The 20,297-nt window shown below is 44.4% G+C and overlaps 1 protein-coding gene across 1 annotated transcript in view; it reads left to right on the top strand.

Annotated features, from left to right (window-relative positions):
• The first annotated feature begins 450 nt into the window (after positions 1-450).
• ATP1B1 (ATPase Na+/K+ transporting subunit beta 1) overlaps positions 451-20,297 on the top strand; it is a 34,555-nt gene continuing 14,708 nt past the window's right edge. The window contains exons 1-2 of the mRNA XM_082244479.1: positions 451-841; positions 6,645-6,773. Coding sequence (XP_082100605.1) covers positions 742-841; positions 6,645-6,773 — 229 coding nt within the window. The 5' untranslated portion in view covers positions 451-741. The remainder of the gene's footprint in view (positions 842-6,644; positions 6,774-20,297) is intronic.

Genomic DNA, 20,297 nt, shown 5'->3' with positions numbered 1-20,297 from the left:
GGGTGTAATGTCCGCCTGGCAAGCTGATGCTCAGCAGTTTTCTTCCCCCCCCCCCCCCCCCCCCCCGCGCTCCTCCTTCTCCTCAGGCAGGTGCGTGATATTCTCTCCTCACGACCTTCATCCCAGACAGAGCATCGCCGCCTCCAGTCTGCTCACAGACAGGCACGGGGGCTACAAGCTCGTGATAGTACCCACGTCAGTGGGTGTCCCCCCTCTCCCTACGGAGTCCCCCTTCTCCCTCACACACCACATCTGCACCATTTTGTACTTTGTACCACCACCTTGTAGTTTTTTTTTTTACTGTATGATAAAGGGAAGCGTGGCCAGACACTTCCCCTCCGTCCTTGAATCTGCAGTTCCCAAGCCCCTCCTCCACTCCCCACCCCGCCTTTGCTCCTATTGGGCCCCCTCCACAGCTGATCCCGCCCCTCTTCTACACAAGGTAGATATATTAAGAGGGGGGAGAAAACAGAAGATCTCGCCGGGTCCAAGTTTTTCCCTGTGCTTCTCGCCGGCAGCGCCTGTCATTGTAACAGCTGCCCCCTTTCCCTACGCCTTCTTCCTATGTGATCGTCACCAGCATTGCCAACCCTGATCACCTTAAAGCTTTCTAGCCCTCGTAACCAGGAAGCAGCACAACTTTTTTTTTTTTTTTTCCGATCTGCACAAGGGAGGGACATCTGAGCAATCTACAAAGCACAATAAGAAGAAATCAAGTTAAAGAAAGAAAGAAGAAGCAGCATGGCCAGGGATAAAGCAAAGGAGAGCGATGGTGGCTGGAAGAAATTCATCTGGAACCCGGAGAAGAAGGAGTTCCTGGGTAGAACAGGTGGCAGCTGGTGTAAGTATCATCAGAATCACCCCTGGGGTTGGGGGTGGTATAGCAGAGGGGCGATCGGGGGGTACAAGGTGACACGGACATGTCTCTTGGGCATCCTGTGCCAGTCAATGATCTGCTCGGGAACACCTTTCTACTGTCAGATCAGACATCCTGTTTTTTTTTTTTTTTTTGGGGGGGGGGGAGGTCATTGTGAAGGACGACCATGTAGGCTATCTATTAGGGCTGAGAGGAGGGGAGAATCCTGTGTGTGCCATCATCATCATCACCCACTACACATAAAAAAAAAGGTGGGGGGGGGGATGATTGCAGTCTGCCATGGAAAATCCGCAGAGGGGAGCCCACCAGAGGAGGGAGGGACCCAAAGCTGGCATTGATCTAACCCTCGACCTTTGTGGAGGTTTGGCCGTTTGATGAGTCACCCCCAGAGGAGTTAATTCTGCATCACTGCTCAAGGTTAGTCAAGGTGACAGGTTAGAGATGGGAGCTGCAGGATGTGGATGCAAGCTGGGCATGTGGTACATGTAGATTGGGGATTGGCAGCAGCACCAGAGAAGGTGATCCAGCGCCTGGGCTAGACCTAGCCGGAGGCAGGGGATGACTGTCAGAAAGGAGCAGGTCCCTCCAGAGGTCGTATCCTAGCAACCGGCTGTAACCTGAGTGTAGGCCTGGAAGGTGCACAATAGAGCAGGCATGTCGAAAGTATTCTGAGAGCCTCCTACAGATTTTGCCTTTCTCTCTCTCTTTGTTAAATCATTCATAATTGATGATCTTTGGTCGTTATGGAAACCACATTAAAAAAAAAATCATACCAAGGATTAGTTCTACTTAATAGGTGGAAATGAAGCCCTTGTGAAATATGCGCTTTTACAACGTGCTGTACAATGTCGGGGAGGCCGAGCATCACCTTGATGGGCACCACAAGGACATTGGTCTTCCTGTGCTTTTAGCAGTTTCTGTTCTTAGAGTAGGGAGCAGCCTTCAGTGTTTTTTATTTTTCTCTACCTCAGAAGAACCCTAGAAATAAAATTCAGTTCTCAGGGAACCCCCAATAGGATTAGTCATATGAAGGCCATTAGAAAAATCCAGTGGTTAGTGGGAAAAATGCCCCTCTTACAGTGGTGATCAGTGGGAAGAATGCCCTTCTTTCAGTGGTGGTCAGTGGAATTAATGCCATTCTTTCAGTGGTGGTCAGTGGGATTAATGCCCTTCTTCTTTCAGTGGGAAGAATGCCCTTCTTTCAGTGATGGTCAGTAGGAAGAATGCCCTTCTTTCAGTGATGGTCAGTGGGATTAATGCCCTTCTTTCAGTGGTGGTCAGTGGGATGAATGCCCTTCTTTCAGTGGTGGTCAGTGGGATGTGAATGCCCTTCTTTCAGTGGTGGTCAGTGAAAAGAATGCCCTTCTTTCAGTGGTGGTCAGTGAAAAGAATGCCCTTCTTTCAATGGTGGTCAGTGAAAGGAATGTCCTCCTTTCAGTGGTGGTCAGTGAAAAGAATGTCCTCCTTTCAGTGGTGGTTAGTGAAAATAATGCCCTTCTTTTAGTGGAGGTTAGTGAAAAGAATGCCCCTCTCCCATTGGCGGTCAGTGAGAAGAATGCCCCTCTCCCGTTGGCGGTCAGTGAGAAGAATGCCCCTCTCCCGTTGGCGGTCAATGGGAAGAATGCCCCTCTCCCGTTGGCGGTCAATGGGAAGAATGCCCCTCTCCCGTTGGCGGTCAATGGGAAGAATGCCCCTCTCCCGTTGGCGGTCAATGGGAAGAATGCCCCTCTCCCGTTGGCGGTCAATGGGAAGAATGCCCCTCTCCCGTTGGCGGTCAATGGGAAGAATGCCCCTCTCCCGTTGGCGGTCAATGGGAAGAATGCCCCTCTCCCGTTGGCGGTCAGTGGGAAGAATGCCCCTCTCCCGTTGGCGGTCAATGGGAAGAATGCCCCTCTCCCGTTGGCGGTCAATGGGAAAAATGCCCCTCTCCCGTTGGCGGTCAATGGGAAGAATGCCCTTCTCCTATTGGCGGTCAATGGGAAGAATGCCCTTCTCCTATTGGCGGTTAATGGGAAGAATGCCCTTCTCCTATTGGCGGTCAGTAGGAAGAATGCCCCTCTCCCATTGGCAGGCAGTGGGAAGAATGCCCCGTTAGATAGGTGATAGGTAGCCATAATGGCCCCTTGTATTGATGGTCAACAGAAAGAATAACCACCTTACATTGATGGCTAGTGGGATGAATGCCCCCCTTGTGGTATTTAGAATGTTCACCTTATGCAGCACCATCCGAAGGGACATCAATCAGTCACAGGGCAAGGAACCCCATCGTTTATTAGAACCCTGGTTTAGAATGGCTGGTGTAGGTTAATATTAAGGTTATTATCCTCCTGTTTTTTTTCTGCACTTCAGATTTCTTTATTTAGGAAAATGAATTTGTGCCCTTTGGCATTGATTGCATGTATGTATATATATATTATAAATCTGATTCTATGCACTACCTGGTGACATGGTTGTATGTGGAACAAAAAGCTGTCAACTAGTCAAGGTGTGAAATGTATGTTGGCGTGTACTGTCTGTGTTACTTACACCTATGGTATAGTACAGTATGGCATGGACCAATCTACTGGCAAAGTGACTTTTCTACCAGCTTAAGCCCTTGTTCCCACTTTGCGTGAGCATAGTCAGGTGATTAATAGGCATCTTTGTATGTATGACTTATAGTACAGGAACAGAATTGTACGTTCTTAGCCCCTAGACTTAAATGGAAGCGCCTGATAAACACACGTAAACATGCTAAGTCTAAGGGGCTCCTGTAGGTTTTCACGCTTCACACCACAAGTGACACAATGCTCAGGTGTGAACAGGCCCCTTAACAATAATGGCCTTCATTCATTTGAGTGTTGTTGTGCTCTGGGAATCATACAATAAAACACTCTGGTTTAAATAGGGGCCTAATGCTAATTGTATATATGGAATTTGTGTAATTTGAAGTACAGGTACTAGATAATGCAAGGTGAAGTGATATTTTCCACAGACTGCCAGTGATACACGTACTGAATATTGTTGTCCCTGAGGTAGCATCTGAGTGCTCTGGCCTCGGCTACGTTAATTGACTATAATTGAGGCTGAACAGATGTGGCTGTGGTGCACATCCTCGGCAAAGTGTTCCTGGTTGCCTAAAACTAGACTATCTTATCATTCTGTGTAATGTGCGGTATGCGCTTCAACAGATTTCTTGTTTTTATTGTGTCCAATGACATGTATGTGGCTTGCAGATGACGGTGTTTCCATATGCAAAACAGGGCCCGCGTGAAAATACAATGACAGCCTGAAGCCCGGGCGAGATCACAAGCAGCATGTTTGCTTAGCAGCAACGCTGCTTTTCTTCTCTGCTATGGGCTGAGCTGTGGAAAAAATTTCCAAATCTCCCTGACGTCATTGACACTTGCTCAGTGCTGCCTGGATACCAGCTTTAACTATGAACATGCCTCTTCCTGACACTAGTAAAAGTAAAGGGTGGCTAGGCCTTTGTGTAACTAGGCTTATCGTTCCGCATGGGGCTTTTTAATTAACAATGCTCTTTAGATACTTCTCGCTTTCCACATGCAAAGTAAATCTGGAAACGTGTTAAGTACCAGATCAGTTACGTCACAAGTTAGTCTTTTCTCGCTGAAATTGCCCTAACAAACGTGTAATCAATTGTATTTGCTGTAAACTGCTGTGAGATAATAGCTGGCCATACACCAGTAAAACATTCAAAAATTTTTTTTTTTTTTATGGTTAGTGGGGTCCAGGCAGCTGTGATAAGAAAATTCAAAGGAGCAGGATGGAAATGTTTCTCATTTTTCTTATCTAAACGAGCATTTTAACTGATTTCTTCAGGAAACATTGAATTGCACGTGCTCTATGTATAAAAGATACATGTGGTTAACACAGAAATCGCACTGAGCTTTGGATTGAGGCTAGTACACACTATAAAGCACTGGTCTCCAAACTGCAACCTGGGGGCTAGATGTGGACCTTTGCTTGCTTTTATCCTTCCCCTCGGGCACTATTTCAATTACTGACACCAATGAACGTCACAGTTCCTTCACATGATCCCAACATTGGAACCTATTGACACTAATGACAGGGCACACTTTCTGCGACTGACATCAACAATGGGGCCCAATGACACCAATGATGGGGCACACTTCCTGCGACTGACATCAACAATGGGGCCCAATGACACCAATGATGGGGCACACTTCCTGCGACTGACATCAACAATGGGGCCCAATGACAGCAATGATGGGGCACACTTTCTGCGACTGACATCAACAATGGGACCCAATGACACCAATGATGGGGCACAATTCCTGCGACTGACATCAACAATGGGGCCCAATGACACCAATGATGGGGCACAATTCCTGTGACTGACATCAACAATGGGGCCCAATGACACCAATGATGGGGCACACTTCCTGCGACTGACATCAACAATGGGGCCCAATGACAGCAATGATGAGGCACACTTTCTGCGACTGACATCAACAATGGGACCCAATGACACCAATGATGGGGCACAATTCCTGTGACTGACATCAACAATGGGGCCCAATGACACCAATGATGGGGCACACTTCCTGCCACTGACATCAACAATGGGGCCCAATGACACCAACGATTGGGCACACTTGCTGCCTCTGACCCCAACAATGGGGCCCAATGACACCAACGATGGGGCACACTTGCTGCCTCTGACCCCAACAATGGGGCCCTATAACACCAATGATGGGGCACAGTTCCTGCCATTGACACCAACAACGGGGCCCAATGACACCAATGATGGGGCACACTTCCTGCGACTGACATCAACAATGGGGCCCAATGACACCAATGATGGGGCACACTTCCTGCGACTGACATCAACAATGGGGCCCAATGACACCAACGATGGGGCACAGTTCCTGCCACTGACACCAACAATGGGGCCCAATCACACCAATGATGGGGCACACTTCCTAACAATAAAACAAACAATGGAGCCCAATTCTTGGCAATGACACAAAAAATGGGGCACAATTCCTGTCACTGACACCAAAGATGGGTCATTGTTTACTCCAACTGATGCATTTTTCTACTCCTGATGGCCACTGTCCATCCCTCCCCTAAAGCAGGGGTCTTCAAACTTTGGCCCTCCAGTTCAGGAACTACAATTCCCATCATGCCTAGTCATGTCTGTGAATATCAGAGTTTTCCAATGCCTCATGGGATGTGTAGTTCTGCAACAGCTGGAGGGCTGTCGTTTGAGAATCCCTGGTCTAAAGTCTGAAGAACAGTAAACTAGCCCTTTGTTTGGAAAGTTTGGAGACCCGTGCTATAAAGGGATATGATTTGTTCATTTTTCATTTCAGAGGTTTACAACCTCTTAACATTTCATCCAGACCTGCTGTTTTGAATGGATTCCCAGCTGAATTAAAGGGCCTTTGGATTAAATTGGTTTATTCAATGACCAGATCGAATGCTCTGACATTTCGTTTTAGAATTTAGAATTAAATTTTACTGGTGTATGGGTAGCTATAGTGACTTTTCAAGACTATAGGGTTATAGTGTCATTAGTGGGTAGAGGATAGGCAATCATAATGCACCAGCATACATTTAACTCTGGTTGTTATAGGGTATTATTAAATAGAGGTCTAAGTTATTAGTTTAACATATATTTTATATATATATATATATATATATATATATATATATACACTGACACTGATTCTAACATTAACTTGGCTTATTTGATGTATAAAGGTATTAATAACTTTTTTTATGTTTTTTTATTTTGCAGTTAAAATCCTACTATTCTATTTGGTCTTCTATGGGTGTTTAGCTGGTATATTTATTGGGACCATTCAGGTGCTTCTGTTAACCATCAGTATCTATGAACCAAAGTATCAAGATCGTGTAGCGCCACCAGGTAATGCTGCATTATATTATTATTATTTTTTTTGCAATTGCATGAAAGAATATGGGAATCATTATCATTAAAGAAAGTAGGCGTGGAGTAAAGACCTGCTTTAATGTGTGTGTGTGTGTGTGTTGCCCTCCTCCCCTCCTGGATTTTTCACCTAGGTGGGAATGACATAGCTGCTCACAGCCTCTAGGGATACTTGCGTCATGTATCTCAGGAGCCTTTGTGTCCATCGGGAGCCAACTATCTCATCCTGGTCCTTGCAGCCAGGCCCCAATGACATACTGCAGTGCATGCTCACCATCAGGATGACAGCTGCAGGAACAGATAGCTAGCTCCCGATGATGCCAGGGAGTAAAGCCCAGCCATAGATGATTCGAACCATGTATTGGCAGGCTGAATATATCGATTGTTCAACTTAGGTACAACCAGCCTGCCGGATTTTACATGCGATTATTGATAGCAGCTGTTAAAGCCACTAGCAATAATCGATGGCCATGGTTGCATGGGTAAAAAAAGAATGCTCTGTCTCTAGCCGGTCTAAGAAGGAGTTTTGGGGCAAAGTGTGCAGCCGCTGAGCAGCAGATCACTACAGAGCACTGCTGGATTTGCTGAGTGTGTTTATCAAGCACGACCCTACAAAACCAAAGGGAATTGAAAAACAAAACTGAGGGGGGGTTAAGTTCCACTTTAATATCGCATTGGCTAAAATAAAGATCCTTATCCTTGTGTTAAAGCTTTGTGAATTGAGCCTGTTATGAATGGCATTGTGCGTAGTTCATTTCATGTCTGACCCAATGTCATGATGCTCTAGTGCTGCAACTGATACCATTGTATATTTTTGTCTGTAGTCACAGTGGCTGGCAGCTATATACTGTGCTGCAAGCTGTAGATAACAGCATTCCCACCAATTAGCTGATCGTGTTGATTATCGGCTTGGATGCCTGGGTCAAGCTAATTGAGAGACTGGAAGCTGACAGATCTCCAGAGGATTTCTAGCTCCACTCTGCATGTACAGTAGGGAGGAATCAAGAAAACTGTTATTTGGTAAATGTGTTTGACTGTATGTGTGCTAAACCTTTTAAAATAGCGTTATCAAGAGTATCCAGTTAGCAGTTTGTTTTTATTTAAAAAAAATTACAGCAAGACTGCTATTCATCATCCATTACTTATTTAAAAAAAAAAGTAAAAAAAAGGTCATCTTTAACCACTTGACCACTGGAAGGTTTTACCCCCTTCATAACCAGGGCATGTCTTGCTATTCAGCACTGCGCTACTTTAAAAGGCAATTGCACTGTATGCAAATTACATTTCTATAATTTTTTTTCACACAAATAGAGTTTTCATTTGGTAGTATTTGATCACCACTGGGTTGTTTATATATATATATATAATATAATCTAAATTGAGGCCAGAACGTATTCTGCTACATGTCTTGGGTAAAAAAAAAAAGTGTATATTAATTGGTTTGTGTGAAGTTGTAGCTTCTACAAATTATGGTATATCTATCAGCAACCTATAGTAGGACTGTGATATCGTGGCAGGCAATCCGGAGCTAATAGACACCATCTGAGAGGGTCACTGACATTGCTATTGACACTAATACAGTCATCAGTGATAATACTGTATGTTGCTGACACTGTACTAATGACACTGACTGGGAAGGGGTTAACATCTAGGGACAATCAAGGGGTTAACGGATTTGTCTAACAATGTGTAATGCATGTTGCTTTTCTTTTACTATCTGGCTGTTTTTTCTCCCTGGTTTTCAGTGCCGGTTCACACTTGTGCGATGCGGGAAGGCTGCGAATATGCAGCCTGTTCCCGCATTGCATCCACACATCTGGCAGTTCACACTGCCATATGTGATACGCATGGGGTGTGAATTAAATGTTAACCACACCCCCAGTTTGATCGCATATCGCAGTGCGATCTGACAGTTCGCACAGAATCGGATCACACAAGTGTGAACCACTGTGCGATCCGATTCTGATGCATCTGAAAAAAGGCCTCATGTGCGTCTTTGGTGCGGATACAGTGCAAAATCAGCCATACAAACTGTATGGCTGAATTCGCATCCGCACATGAGATCGCATGTAATGAAGGAGCAGTGCGCTCCGAATTACATGCGATCTCGCAAGCTGCACAAATGTGAACCGGCACTCAGGGAGAAGAAACAACCAGATCCCTGTTCTCCGTGCACAGAGTTCTTTGTTTTTGTAAACACAGAACTGTGTGTGGTTGGCCATAGCTGATCAGCTGACCTCAAAATAGTTGGCTGAAATCAGCTGCCAAACTCGTGCTGTGTCCAGTCACAGCCGCCTGGTTCAGCAGAGGGCGTGCGCATGTGCACCTCTGAACTCGCAAGGAGCTTCCAACAAACAAAGATATGTGATTGTGCCTGAACTTGCTGGCCGTTCGCACGATATTTACTGAGTGGTCAACAAGTGATAAAAGAAAAAAAGGAAAAATGTTGGTATAGGTTGCCATAGCACAGGGCAACAATCAGTTCTGCTCAGCAGTTTTCAGAAACACTTTATATTTTGCACTCCTGTGCATTTCTTTCACAAAGTTCCATTCAGGGAACCGCCACTCATACCATCCTTCCCTGTCACCTGATCAAACATTCCATCATTCTTTGCTCAAGCATACATGTGTAATCCAACATTTATAAAATTGGGAAGATGTGAGGACTGCACAGGCAGCTTTAGAAGACATTACAAAAAAAGACTGGTCTCTGCTCCTGCTCTGAGAAAAGTTATTGACAGCTTGGAGGAAGAGTAGAGGCGAGTCTTTTGTGTGTTATCTTTCAGGCTGCCTATGTGAGTTATGACTAAGGCCTTATAGGCTCAAACGCATCACCTGATCTTATCAGCAGTTGTGTACTGTGGTTCCTGAATAAAGATGAAGATTTTTTTAGGAGCAACTACCGGTGTGCGGATCATCTTTCTGCTTATCAGTGTTGCAGGGAGTGCACTGGAAGGGGTGGCTCCATAGGACCCTGCCAGGTAAGGAGCCCCCCTTATATCCGAAATAGGGAAAAACTTAAGGGAGACCGGGGTAAAAATGCAAGAAAGGAAACATTTGAAACCTGCAGGAGTGGACAGTAATATAAGTCTGTACATCAGCTCCTGTAGTTCTTGTAAAAAAAAGGGGGGTTAATGTTTAAATACATGTATTTGTGTAAGGTTGTAGCACCTCTATACAACCTCATCAACAGTTGTCTCTATCTAAATTCTCATATATAAACAAGTATAGTCCTTCTCATTGTTGTACTGAAGCCTCTAGGCCACAGTAACTGATCAAATGAAGCTGAAATGTTATCTTCTCCTGTAAAATAATAGTAATTACTGATAATGACCAATGGGATTAGACAGAAGCATCGAGTTACAGCAATCTCCACATACCTTACCCATTTTGCTGCTAATGTTTCCAGCATATAACAATACCTTTCATGTATTTTTAAAGACGTTTCTGTACACCGTAGAGCATGCTAGGATATGTAGTTTGACAACATGCGAAGCTAACCATCTCTTCTTAAAGTGTTCAGTATGTAAAGGCAAATTTTTTTTTTTTTTTTTGGTTTTAGATGGAGTAAGGAAGGATAGACCCTCTGTGGTTTTTTTTTTTCTTTTGCTGATGTCGACACTAGAGAGATCATCTCTATTTTTACTGCTGACCAATGTTACCAAGGCGCTCATACACAATGCAAATTTCTTTCGGTTGCAGGGAAGAAATTTGCATGATTCTCTGCTGACGGGGAATATCTCGTGCCGAGCAATTGTCTGCGCCTGTTGGGACGGTGATTATTTCTAGCAGCTATAGCAGCAGTTGGAGATAATCGCAAGCGAATCCGGCAGGCTGGTTGTACCCAAGTTGATTGATCAGCTTGGTACATTCAGCCTGCCCATTAACCTTTCGAATCTCGACTGGTTCCTGCTAAACCGGCCAAGATTCGAACCGTGTATGGCTGGCTCAAGACTGCAAATGAGGGGAAATCCAAACTTTTACAGTTGTCACCAGAGCAAGAGGTGAGGTTAAAAAGGAGCTTGCCTCTCCTCAAAAAATTAAAAGTCAGCAGCTACAAATACTGTAGGTGCTGACTTTTAATATAAGGACACTTACCTGCCACTGGATCCAGCGCTATCCCCACCCAAAGGCGATTCTTCAATCGGCTTTGGGTGCCGATGCTGACCTCTTTATTAAGGGAAACCGGCAGTTAAGCCTTGCATCTTCACAGCTGGCTTCCAGCTGCACATGCGCAAGCCACAGCGCTCTTTGTGATTGGTTCTGCAGTCTTCTGGGGTCTGTAATGTGTCCCAGTAGGCTGCAGGGGATGGGAACCTACTGCCCCCAAAAAAAGAATAAACTGCGACATGTAAAGGGGGAGAGCGAAGAGCGGCAGTTCCCCTTTTGCCTGAAGTTCCGCTTTTGAATCATAGAATTGGGACAAATGTTCTGGGGGCAACTTTGAATGGAATTCCCATTACTTTGATGGGATTTTCTCTTATTTCTGGTAGTGTCTCCAGGACAGAGAGTGAATGAAAATCTCCCCACCTGGGCAGCAAAAAAATATTGTAAGAGAGGTTTTAACCTTTCCATACTTAATCTAAAATGAAAAGGAAAAAAAATAAGTGTATAATTCTTCTTCTGAAAATGCTAGTTGACTGGCAGTCTATGGCTTCATTACTTTTCAAGTTACTGAGCCAGGATGCAGATTAGGTGTTTGAAAGTCACTCTATGCAAGATTTTTAGGAATCAGTGACTGATTGGGGTTGATTTACTAAAGGCAAATAGACTGTGCACTTTGCAAGGGCAGTTGCTCCAGAGCTTAGTAAATGATGGGAAGCTCTGCTGTCTTGCATCATTCAATCATGTGCAAGCAAAAATGCAGTTTTTTTTTTTTTTCCCCTCGCATGTGATTTGGTAATCTTTGGAATGTGAAGCTTCACCTCATTTACTAAGCTCTGGAGCAACTTACCCTTAGGGCTCTTTCACACGGGCGATCAGATCCGCCTGTCAGTTTTTTAGGCGGATCCGATCGGATCCTCCATGCAGCTCTATGGGGCAGCGGATGTCAGCGGAGACACCTCCGCTGACACCCGCTGCCACCCGTGTCCGATCCTGTCCGTGAAATATGGACGGATGGAAACCCTATTTTTCCATCCGTTCAGTGATCGGATCGGATGAGAGCGGACAGGCGGTCCGCTCTCATCCGATCCCCCATAGAGGGCAGCGGGGGCTGAGACACCTCCCTCTCCGCTCTGCAAGCGGAGACGGAGCTGTCATCTGCCGGCTCAGCGGGGATCGCGGATCGATCCCCGCTGAGCAACACGGATCCACCTACGGAGGCGGACCGTGTGAAAGAGGCCTTAGTAAATCAACCCCAGAGAGACTCAAAAGCTGTCCATATACCATTAGATTTTTTTCTTTTGTTCAGCCAGATTCCTCCATCCACACTGCAATGCAGATGAACAAACTCCCCTGCCAGTCAGTCAGAATAACCAAACATGTTCGGCAGACAATTTTCTGTCTGGCTTTTTCGATTTTGTGGTCGAAGAATAGAGGGCAGGAGGGTGAAGATAGGGCCACCCACTGATCAAATTTAGCTGGTTTATCAGAAACTGGATGGAATTTTACATTGGTTTTGAAGCCACAGATGATAGGCAGAGAGGCTTGCAATCCAGCCTGTAATGTACAGGTTGTATATTCTAATATAAGATATGCCCGCCAATACACAGGCGCATTTCATTGCTACAAACCAGATGTCGCAGACCCCTGAATTTCATAGTCTAAAGCTGTTGTTGATCATTTGTCATCCAAATACTACCCAGATAGATACCAAACATGGTGTTTCAAAAATCGTTGAACAAAATGGGGTTTGTACAGCTTAACCGTGTCATAACACATCATAAGCAGTGCAGTCTGGGTATCGTGGAACTACAGTATCTGTTAACATGACATAAACAAATACTAAATTATTCATCTGACTGTGACATTGCTGACCTGCCTCCTCCGGGAAGACTGGATGTCAGTCACATGTGGCTTTTCTTTTTTTTTGTGAGTAATGGTGACTAAATTTGGCCATACATTGGTAGATTTTTGTATGAAGAAATCTCATTGGTACATTTAATAATGCCATCAGAGACTTGGCAAATGTCATTTGAAAGTACTAAAAAAAAGTTGTTTGCTTTTAACATTCCATTTTAGAACTTCCTGAACCAAAAACATATACACGGTTAGGTTGGGTACACACTGTACTAATTTCGGCTGGTTTAACAGGAAATTTGCTGTAGGGGCGGCCCTGTCAGCCACCTCCCGCCCAACTTCTTTTTTCAATTTAATAATCGAGGGATAAAATGCCCAAAAAGAACCCTGAGCTGTCAAAATACAGTATCCACAGTGGGAGATTCCTTCATCTGCGCTGTATTTCATGAATGTGGAAATCTTGTTCTCATTTCTCAAAAAATAAAACGTATGCTTGTATAACCAGAATTCGATTTTTGTTCATTCGAGAAATTTTCTGTCCTGCTTCTTCGATTTGTTTTTCAGCACTACAGCCAAAAAATCATTGATTTGGCCCAATTAACCATGAGCAGATTCAAAGATAGTTCCAAATTAAATGAAAATTTACCTGTGGAAGGCCAGCTTAAGGGGCCAGCGTCACAGTGCTGGGGACTTATGCTGGCCATACACTAGCCGAAAAATCATTTGAAAATCTGTCATTTGGTCTGTTCGTTCGTTTTTCGTCCAGTTAATGGGCAAAAATCGTTTTTAACTTTTCAGAGCTGAAAAATCGAAGGAACAGTTTGGGAAATTCTGCCGAATGTACGATAAATTGAAAGGTTAATGTGTTTCTCGCCCAAACTGTTTGCACTGGGCATATGTGACAAAATGGACGAAAAACTGATTCATTTATGTCCATTGAACGATTTATCATTCAAAATTCGGTCATTACATGATGGCACGATCGTCTGCTCTCACGGCCGAGTGTTTCTTTTTCGAAAATGAGTTTGAACGATTTTTCGTATAGTGTATGGCCAGCATTAGATATAACTTCACCATGGATGTTAACCCCTTAACGCCAGCGCCTCCCGGCCCTTTAAGAGGTTTCTGATGCTCGGAGGTGGGGTTTCAGATCATGTGACTGCCATGATTGGCTGTCACCGCGGTCACATGATCGGAAAGCTCCCGATCGCAAGTAGAGATAAGGAGCTTTCTGTTAGCCGCTGGTAACTGTGCAGGGAGCGCAATCACGGCTCAACTCAATTTACATTCAAGTACTCATATATGCGGCCACTTGGCGTTAAGGCCCAAACGCCGAAAGGCCGCATATATGCGTTAGGAGGATAAAATGGAACTTCACTGCCCCTGATTGATTATTTTTAATCCTCATACTGCTAGCGTTAGTAAATAGGAAAGCATATCATATTTAGAATAATGTGTGGAAAGAGGATGGGATTTTTGGCATCCAAAAAACAACTATATAAAATTGTAAAACAGTACTTTTAAAAACACATATAGATATAAAACGACCAGCATGGTCCGATACAATATACCAACATCACCCCCAAACGGTTATAAATAGCAGTTAACCCCAACAAGTTTGGATTAAATTTCTCTTCATTGGGGGGGTATTTGGGGTGAACTTTATTGAAAGCGCACAAAGTGACACTTTATTCCTGTCACTGCGCAGCAACATGGTGACATGCAGGGCCATCCAGGAACGATGCGATATGCAAATATAATACATAATATTGCACAGGTCTGGAATACAGAGAAACACCATGTCATGGTATGAACATGACAGAAAACTATTATTTTCTGTTTATTCAAAGTTTTTTTTTCCCAAAGAGGACACAAATTGTAGGCAAAGAATGACATCAAAGAATAAGGTCCACAATAATTTATCAAAACATTGAGAACAAGTATAAAAGGATAGAAAACTATTCTTTTCTATGTGTTATGGCAGTTACCTGTGTTTATCCATGAGGGGAAAATGCAGGTAACTGCACATAGTGTGAACAAGCCCTTATTGTAAGTGCAGGCATTATAAAAGCAATTTATTTTAGCATTGCCTTGAAATGAACTTGTTCAATAAACGTCAGCAGGCAGTCAGTTCTCTATTGTTATATAAGTGCCAACTTGGGAACAATGTGGGCGGTTTGCCATCACAAATAAGCTGGATATATTTTACACTGCTTTATTTACAGAAGTAATGTACTAAACAAAAAACGATGAGCTTTACAGAACTAAAACTTTAATCTCCGTAAACTCCTTTATTACTCCACAGTATTCCTCGCCCTTCATACAGGCCAGGCAGGATGAGGAAATATTTACATTACTCCAAAAATGAATGATAAACTTGGCTGCGGCCTATGAACGAGTTTTACTTCTGGGGACAGGCTTTTTATTTTAAAGATGTAAATTGCCAATCAATCCAGCCATAGATGTGAGATTTGGAGCCTTCATAGTTCATAGAACAGTGACACGTGTCTGTATATACCCTGTAAGCAGTTCCAAGTCTTATCTGAAGTGAACAAGCTGAAGTGCAGAATGTGAGGCCTCCATACCCAAAAAGGGAAGTACAATTCTGCTTTGTGTGTGGGTTTTCTTTCCTCCATGTGCTGGCTGTGCTGACGAATGTATTACATAGGGAGGAGTGATCACTGCTACTTCCCCTCTAGATATGACCTTGACTCACAGGCTCAGTTAATAATTCACCGCCAACGGTTTTTGTTGTAGCCTTTAGCTAAATGAAATCGGCCTGTTCTCTTCAATGTGCACTGGGTTCCTTCTGTAAAGGGCTGTGCTGTACTTTGAAATATGCAGGGGGGGGGGGGGACAGATAAATCCCGTAGACACAAGTAAAAAAGAAAAGCTTAAAATGAAACAGGAAAGGTCTAGTTTATTTAATCATGTTAATACTTTTATTATAACGATATCATTTCTGCATTACGTTTTTGTTTATTTTAAAGTGGTTGTAAACCTCAGACATGAAATATGAACAAAGCATATCCCTCTATAGCAGGGGTCTTCAAACATTTCAAACTAGGGGCCAGTTAAAGAGGAAGTAAACCCTCCTCTGACACTTTTATATATAGGTAAGCCTATGATAAGGCTTACCTATAGGTAGTGTAAATATCTCCTAAATATGTACCGTTTAGGAGATATTCACCTTGCATGCAGCCAGTGACGTCACTGGCGCATGCGCTCTGAAGGAACGGACGCTGGTTCCGTTTTTTCAGAGCCCCGTGCCGTGACTGTCGGCTCCCGCACGCGTGCGGGGGAGTCACGTCACCGCGGCTCCAGCCAATCAGATCCCGGAAGAGTGGGCGGCATCCCAGGTGAGTGGGCGGCACGACGGGGGCTCGTTCTAAGGTAAGTATTGCATAATGAGCTAGTATGCGATGCATACTAGCTCATTATGTGTTTCTCTTACAGGTTGAAAAAAAAAAAAAGTAATATGGGTTTACAACCTCTTTAACTGCCCTTCAAACCTTAGGGGGGCTGGAGTGTGGCCAGTGGGAGTAGAAAATTCCCTGGTATTGGTGGGAGTAAATATTAGTGTAAGCTTTGTGGTCACTGGGAGTAAAACTAAAAGCATCATTGGTGTCAGTGAGAGGAATAGTGCCCCATAATTGGTGTCAGTTGGGGAATTTGTTTCCCGTCTCTGGTGTCAGTGAGAGGAACAGTACCCCATTGTTGGTGTCAGTGGAAGGGATAGTGCCCAAAGGGTCAGATAAAAGCACGCGAAGGGCCACATTCGGCCCACAGGATGCAATTTGGAGACCCCTATGGTGTGTGTGCTTGTTTCAATTAAGAGCACTTAGTCCCGGTTCACATTAGTGCGATCACAGAGATCGCATGTAATTCAGGGCGCACTGCTCCTAAAATTACATGCGATGTCTGTGCGGTGCAAATTTCAGTCATACAGTTTGTATGGCTGAATTTGCACCGCAATCGCACTAAACACACACAGGACCCTTTTTTTTATCCGCAGCAGAATCGGATCGCATGGTGGTTCACTGTGAGATGCGATCTCAACTGGGGGTGTCGTTAACTTTTAATTGACCCCCCCTGCGTGTCGCATATGGCAGTGTGAACTGCCAGGGGTGCGGATGCGATGCGGGAACACGCTACATATTCGCAGCATTTCCGCATCGCAGAAGTGTGAACCGGGACTAAGTGTCTATCTCTGCTGCTGCCGCTCCTGACACCAAGAGCAAAAAAAGTGACAGGGGAGAGAGCACCAGCTGATTGACAGCCTCAGCTCTGTTCCCGTGAGTTGTATAGAGGGGGTGTGTCCCTTCCATCCAATTGGCTCTCCAGAGTGTAACTTCAGCTCTCATCCCCTTTTTTTTTTCCTAATAGCTCAGACGCGCTTTATATTTCAGCACTTTGAACGGATGTAGAAAAGAGAAGACTGTAGATAACCAGATAAAACATATGTAGGAGGATTTGTTTCATCTCTGTGTATCACCTGAGGCCAGTCACTTCACTGGGTATATGAGAGGGTTTACGAACACTTTAATTCTGCCTTCCCTGAATTCCAGCATCAATATGCTATTAAAATGTTTAGGTAAAATCTTTCTGTTTTTATTACATATCTTATGTTAGACCCAATGGGCAACATCACTGTCCCTCTGTTCCTCTCTATGCAATCATGGCTGTATGGGGTCGGCAGGGTGCTGTGAATAGCTTCCTGAAAACATCACAGCACTTTGCTTCAGTGCTCCTTTTAACAGTCATCAGCCCCTAATGTAAGAAGTGGAGGGCTCCTGAAAGGAATTATTTAAATATCAAAATGCCTTGATGGGTGGGTGTCAGGCTGGTTGCGTGGGCACTTCTAGACAGGTGCTCCTAGACTGACTTGGTAATGCCCACATGTGATGGTGAGCTTCTATGAATGAAAGAACTGAAATCCAATGAATAGTAGGGCTGGGCTGGAAAAAGCTGGGCATATTCCAGCCAGTAAATTAGGCAGGCTCTATCAAAAGTGCTGCAGCTTCTTTGTGTATGTAGTGAAATTGGAGTAAGCAATTTTAGAACACCAATGGGACCTGGACAGTAATTCTATTTAGCCAGTTTTATGATTCACACACCTCAGTAACCTCAGTATTTCCACTTCCAGAATTACAATGTCACGTGTCACATGCCTGCTTACTAACAATCAGCTCAGGCCCTCCCCTTCAGCTTCTAGCACCTGAAAACCTGTTGGGGTGGCTGCGGTAGTGCCTGACTGGCTTACAGTACTTAGCTCCTTACTATTATCATGATTTCTGTTATTCTGGGGGCTAATGATGGATTTCAGCCACTCCCACTTTTTTAAAATATTGCACTTTTACTAATCGTAATACACAACCAGGGTAAAGTGTCTTGTGATTTATTATTTGGTAGTCCGATTCAGACTTGCATTCATTCATTTGAATGTGCTGCAAAAGAAACGGGACCACAGAAAAAGTAGTGTAAGCCCTACTGTTTCAAACCGTACTGCGGTATCATGCGATTTGATGCCCGCTAACGCACTGAGTTTGCAATCTGCCATTAGTACATTGTCATCAGCATACAGATTACAAGGGCAGCACGTTCACGTGTGGTGCGGGAAGCGCACACAGAACAAACCTTTCCTGTATCACTTTCTGATTTGAACCAGCCCTAAAGGATAATTGTATTCATCCTGTTTGCCCCTTTGCGCTGATCCTACGTAACCCACCCTTCCCCTCCACAGATGCATACTTGCCTCTATCCAAGGGCTGCAGCCTCGTGTTTGTTTACATCCAACGCCACAAGTCTTGTCTCCTGATTGCACCTGCACATTACATTAGGTCCACTCAAGTATGCATCTGCAAACAGGGAAGTGGGTTACTTTAGATATGAGGAAAGGCTCAAAAAGGATAAGCACATCTTTAATGTGCAGATATCTTTTACCAATAAATATGATTGGTTACTTTTCATAAATGAGGTGACAGCTGGATTAAAGTGGAACAGGCAACCTTTAAATACAGAAGAGACATAATATGGTGGGATTTACAAAAACTGGAGAGTGCAAAATCTGGTGCAGTTCTGCAAAGAAACCAATCAGCTTTCAGGTGTTATTGTTAACGCTTTACTGAGCAAGCTGAAGTTAAAAGCTGATTGGCTAGTATGCGCAGCTGCACCAGATTTTGCACACAACAGTTTTAGTAAATCAACACCTATGTCTCTTCTGAATAAGGCCTCTTTCACACGGTCCGCCTCCGTAGGCGGATCCGTGTTGCTCAGCGGGGATCGATCCGCGATCCCCGCTGAACCGGCGGATGACAGCTCCGTCTCCGCTTGCAGAGCGGAGAGGGAGGTGTCTCAGCCCCCGCTGCCCTCTATGGGGGATCGGATGAGAGCGGACCGCCTGTCCACTCTCATCCGATCCGATCACTGAACGGATGGAAAAATAGGGTTTCCATCCTTCCAGATTTCACGGACAGGATCGGATACAGATGGCAGCGGGTGTCAGCGGAGGTGTCTCCACTGACATCCGCTGCCCCATAGAGCTGCATGGAGGATCCGATTAGATCCGCCTAAAAAACTGACAGGCGGATCTGATCGGATCGCCCGTGTGAAAGAGCCCTTAAAGTATTCTTAGTTATAATTACTACAGGTACTTGTATATCGCCAATAATCTACGCAGCGCATTACATATATATTGTACAGTCACATCAGTCCCTACAGTCAAGGAGCTTACAATCTAATGTTTGCACCATACTCTGGGCTGTGAGCAGCCCAGTGTACCATTTTGTCACCTGCCAAGATGAAGTCTCGTGCATCCATCTCACAGCCTGGCCAACCATAACAGCAGACGATCAGAAGCCTGAAGATGACCAGCCAAAGATGTCAGTGCTGGCAGGGAACTCCTTGATACTGCATCGCTGGAGTGGAGGTGAGTATAGTTCTGCTTTAACCACTTGCCAACCACGCTATAGCCGAATGACAGCTACAGCGTGGGCGGCCAGTTCTGGGAGGGCATCATATGTCTTCCTGACCACAGATAGTGGTAAAGAGCCAATCAGCAGCTCTTTATCACGTGATCAGCTGTGTCCACTCGCTGCTGATGGCGATGTAAACACAAGGAGGTTATTGGCATTCCTTTCCCCACGCTGACAGTGCCGATAACTAGCTTGTGTAAAAGGGACATCTACTAAAGGGATAACCACATCAGTAAAGGGGAAAAATTACCTGTCTGTAAAATTTTATAACAAACTATGAAAATGTTTTTTTTTTTTTTTTTTTAATGTTTGGTATTTGTTCGTTTTATTTAGCAAAAAATTAAAAACCCAGTGGTGATTAAATACCACCAAAAGAAAGCTCTATTTGTGTGAACAAAATGACAAAAATGTCATATGGGTACAGTGATGCATGACCGCGCAATTGTCCTTCAAAGTGTGACAGCGCTGATAGCTGAAAATTGGTCTGGGCATGAAGTTGGTAAAATTGCCCAGTAGGCAAGTGGTTAATAAGAGCGCAAGAAGTGATTGAATGTTAACTTTCAGCAAT

This window comes from Pelophylax lessonae, assembly GCF_965119305.1.
Source record: "Pelophylax lessonae genome assembly, chromosome: 2".
NCBI lineage: Eukaryota > Metazoa > Chordata > Amphibia > Anura > Ranidae > Pelophylax > Pelophylax lessonae.
The sequence above is the reverse complement of the archived record's forward strand: the minus strand, read 5'-3'. Positions and strand labels throughout refer to the sequence as shown.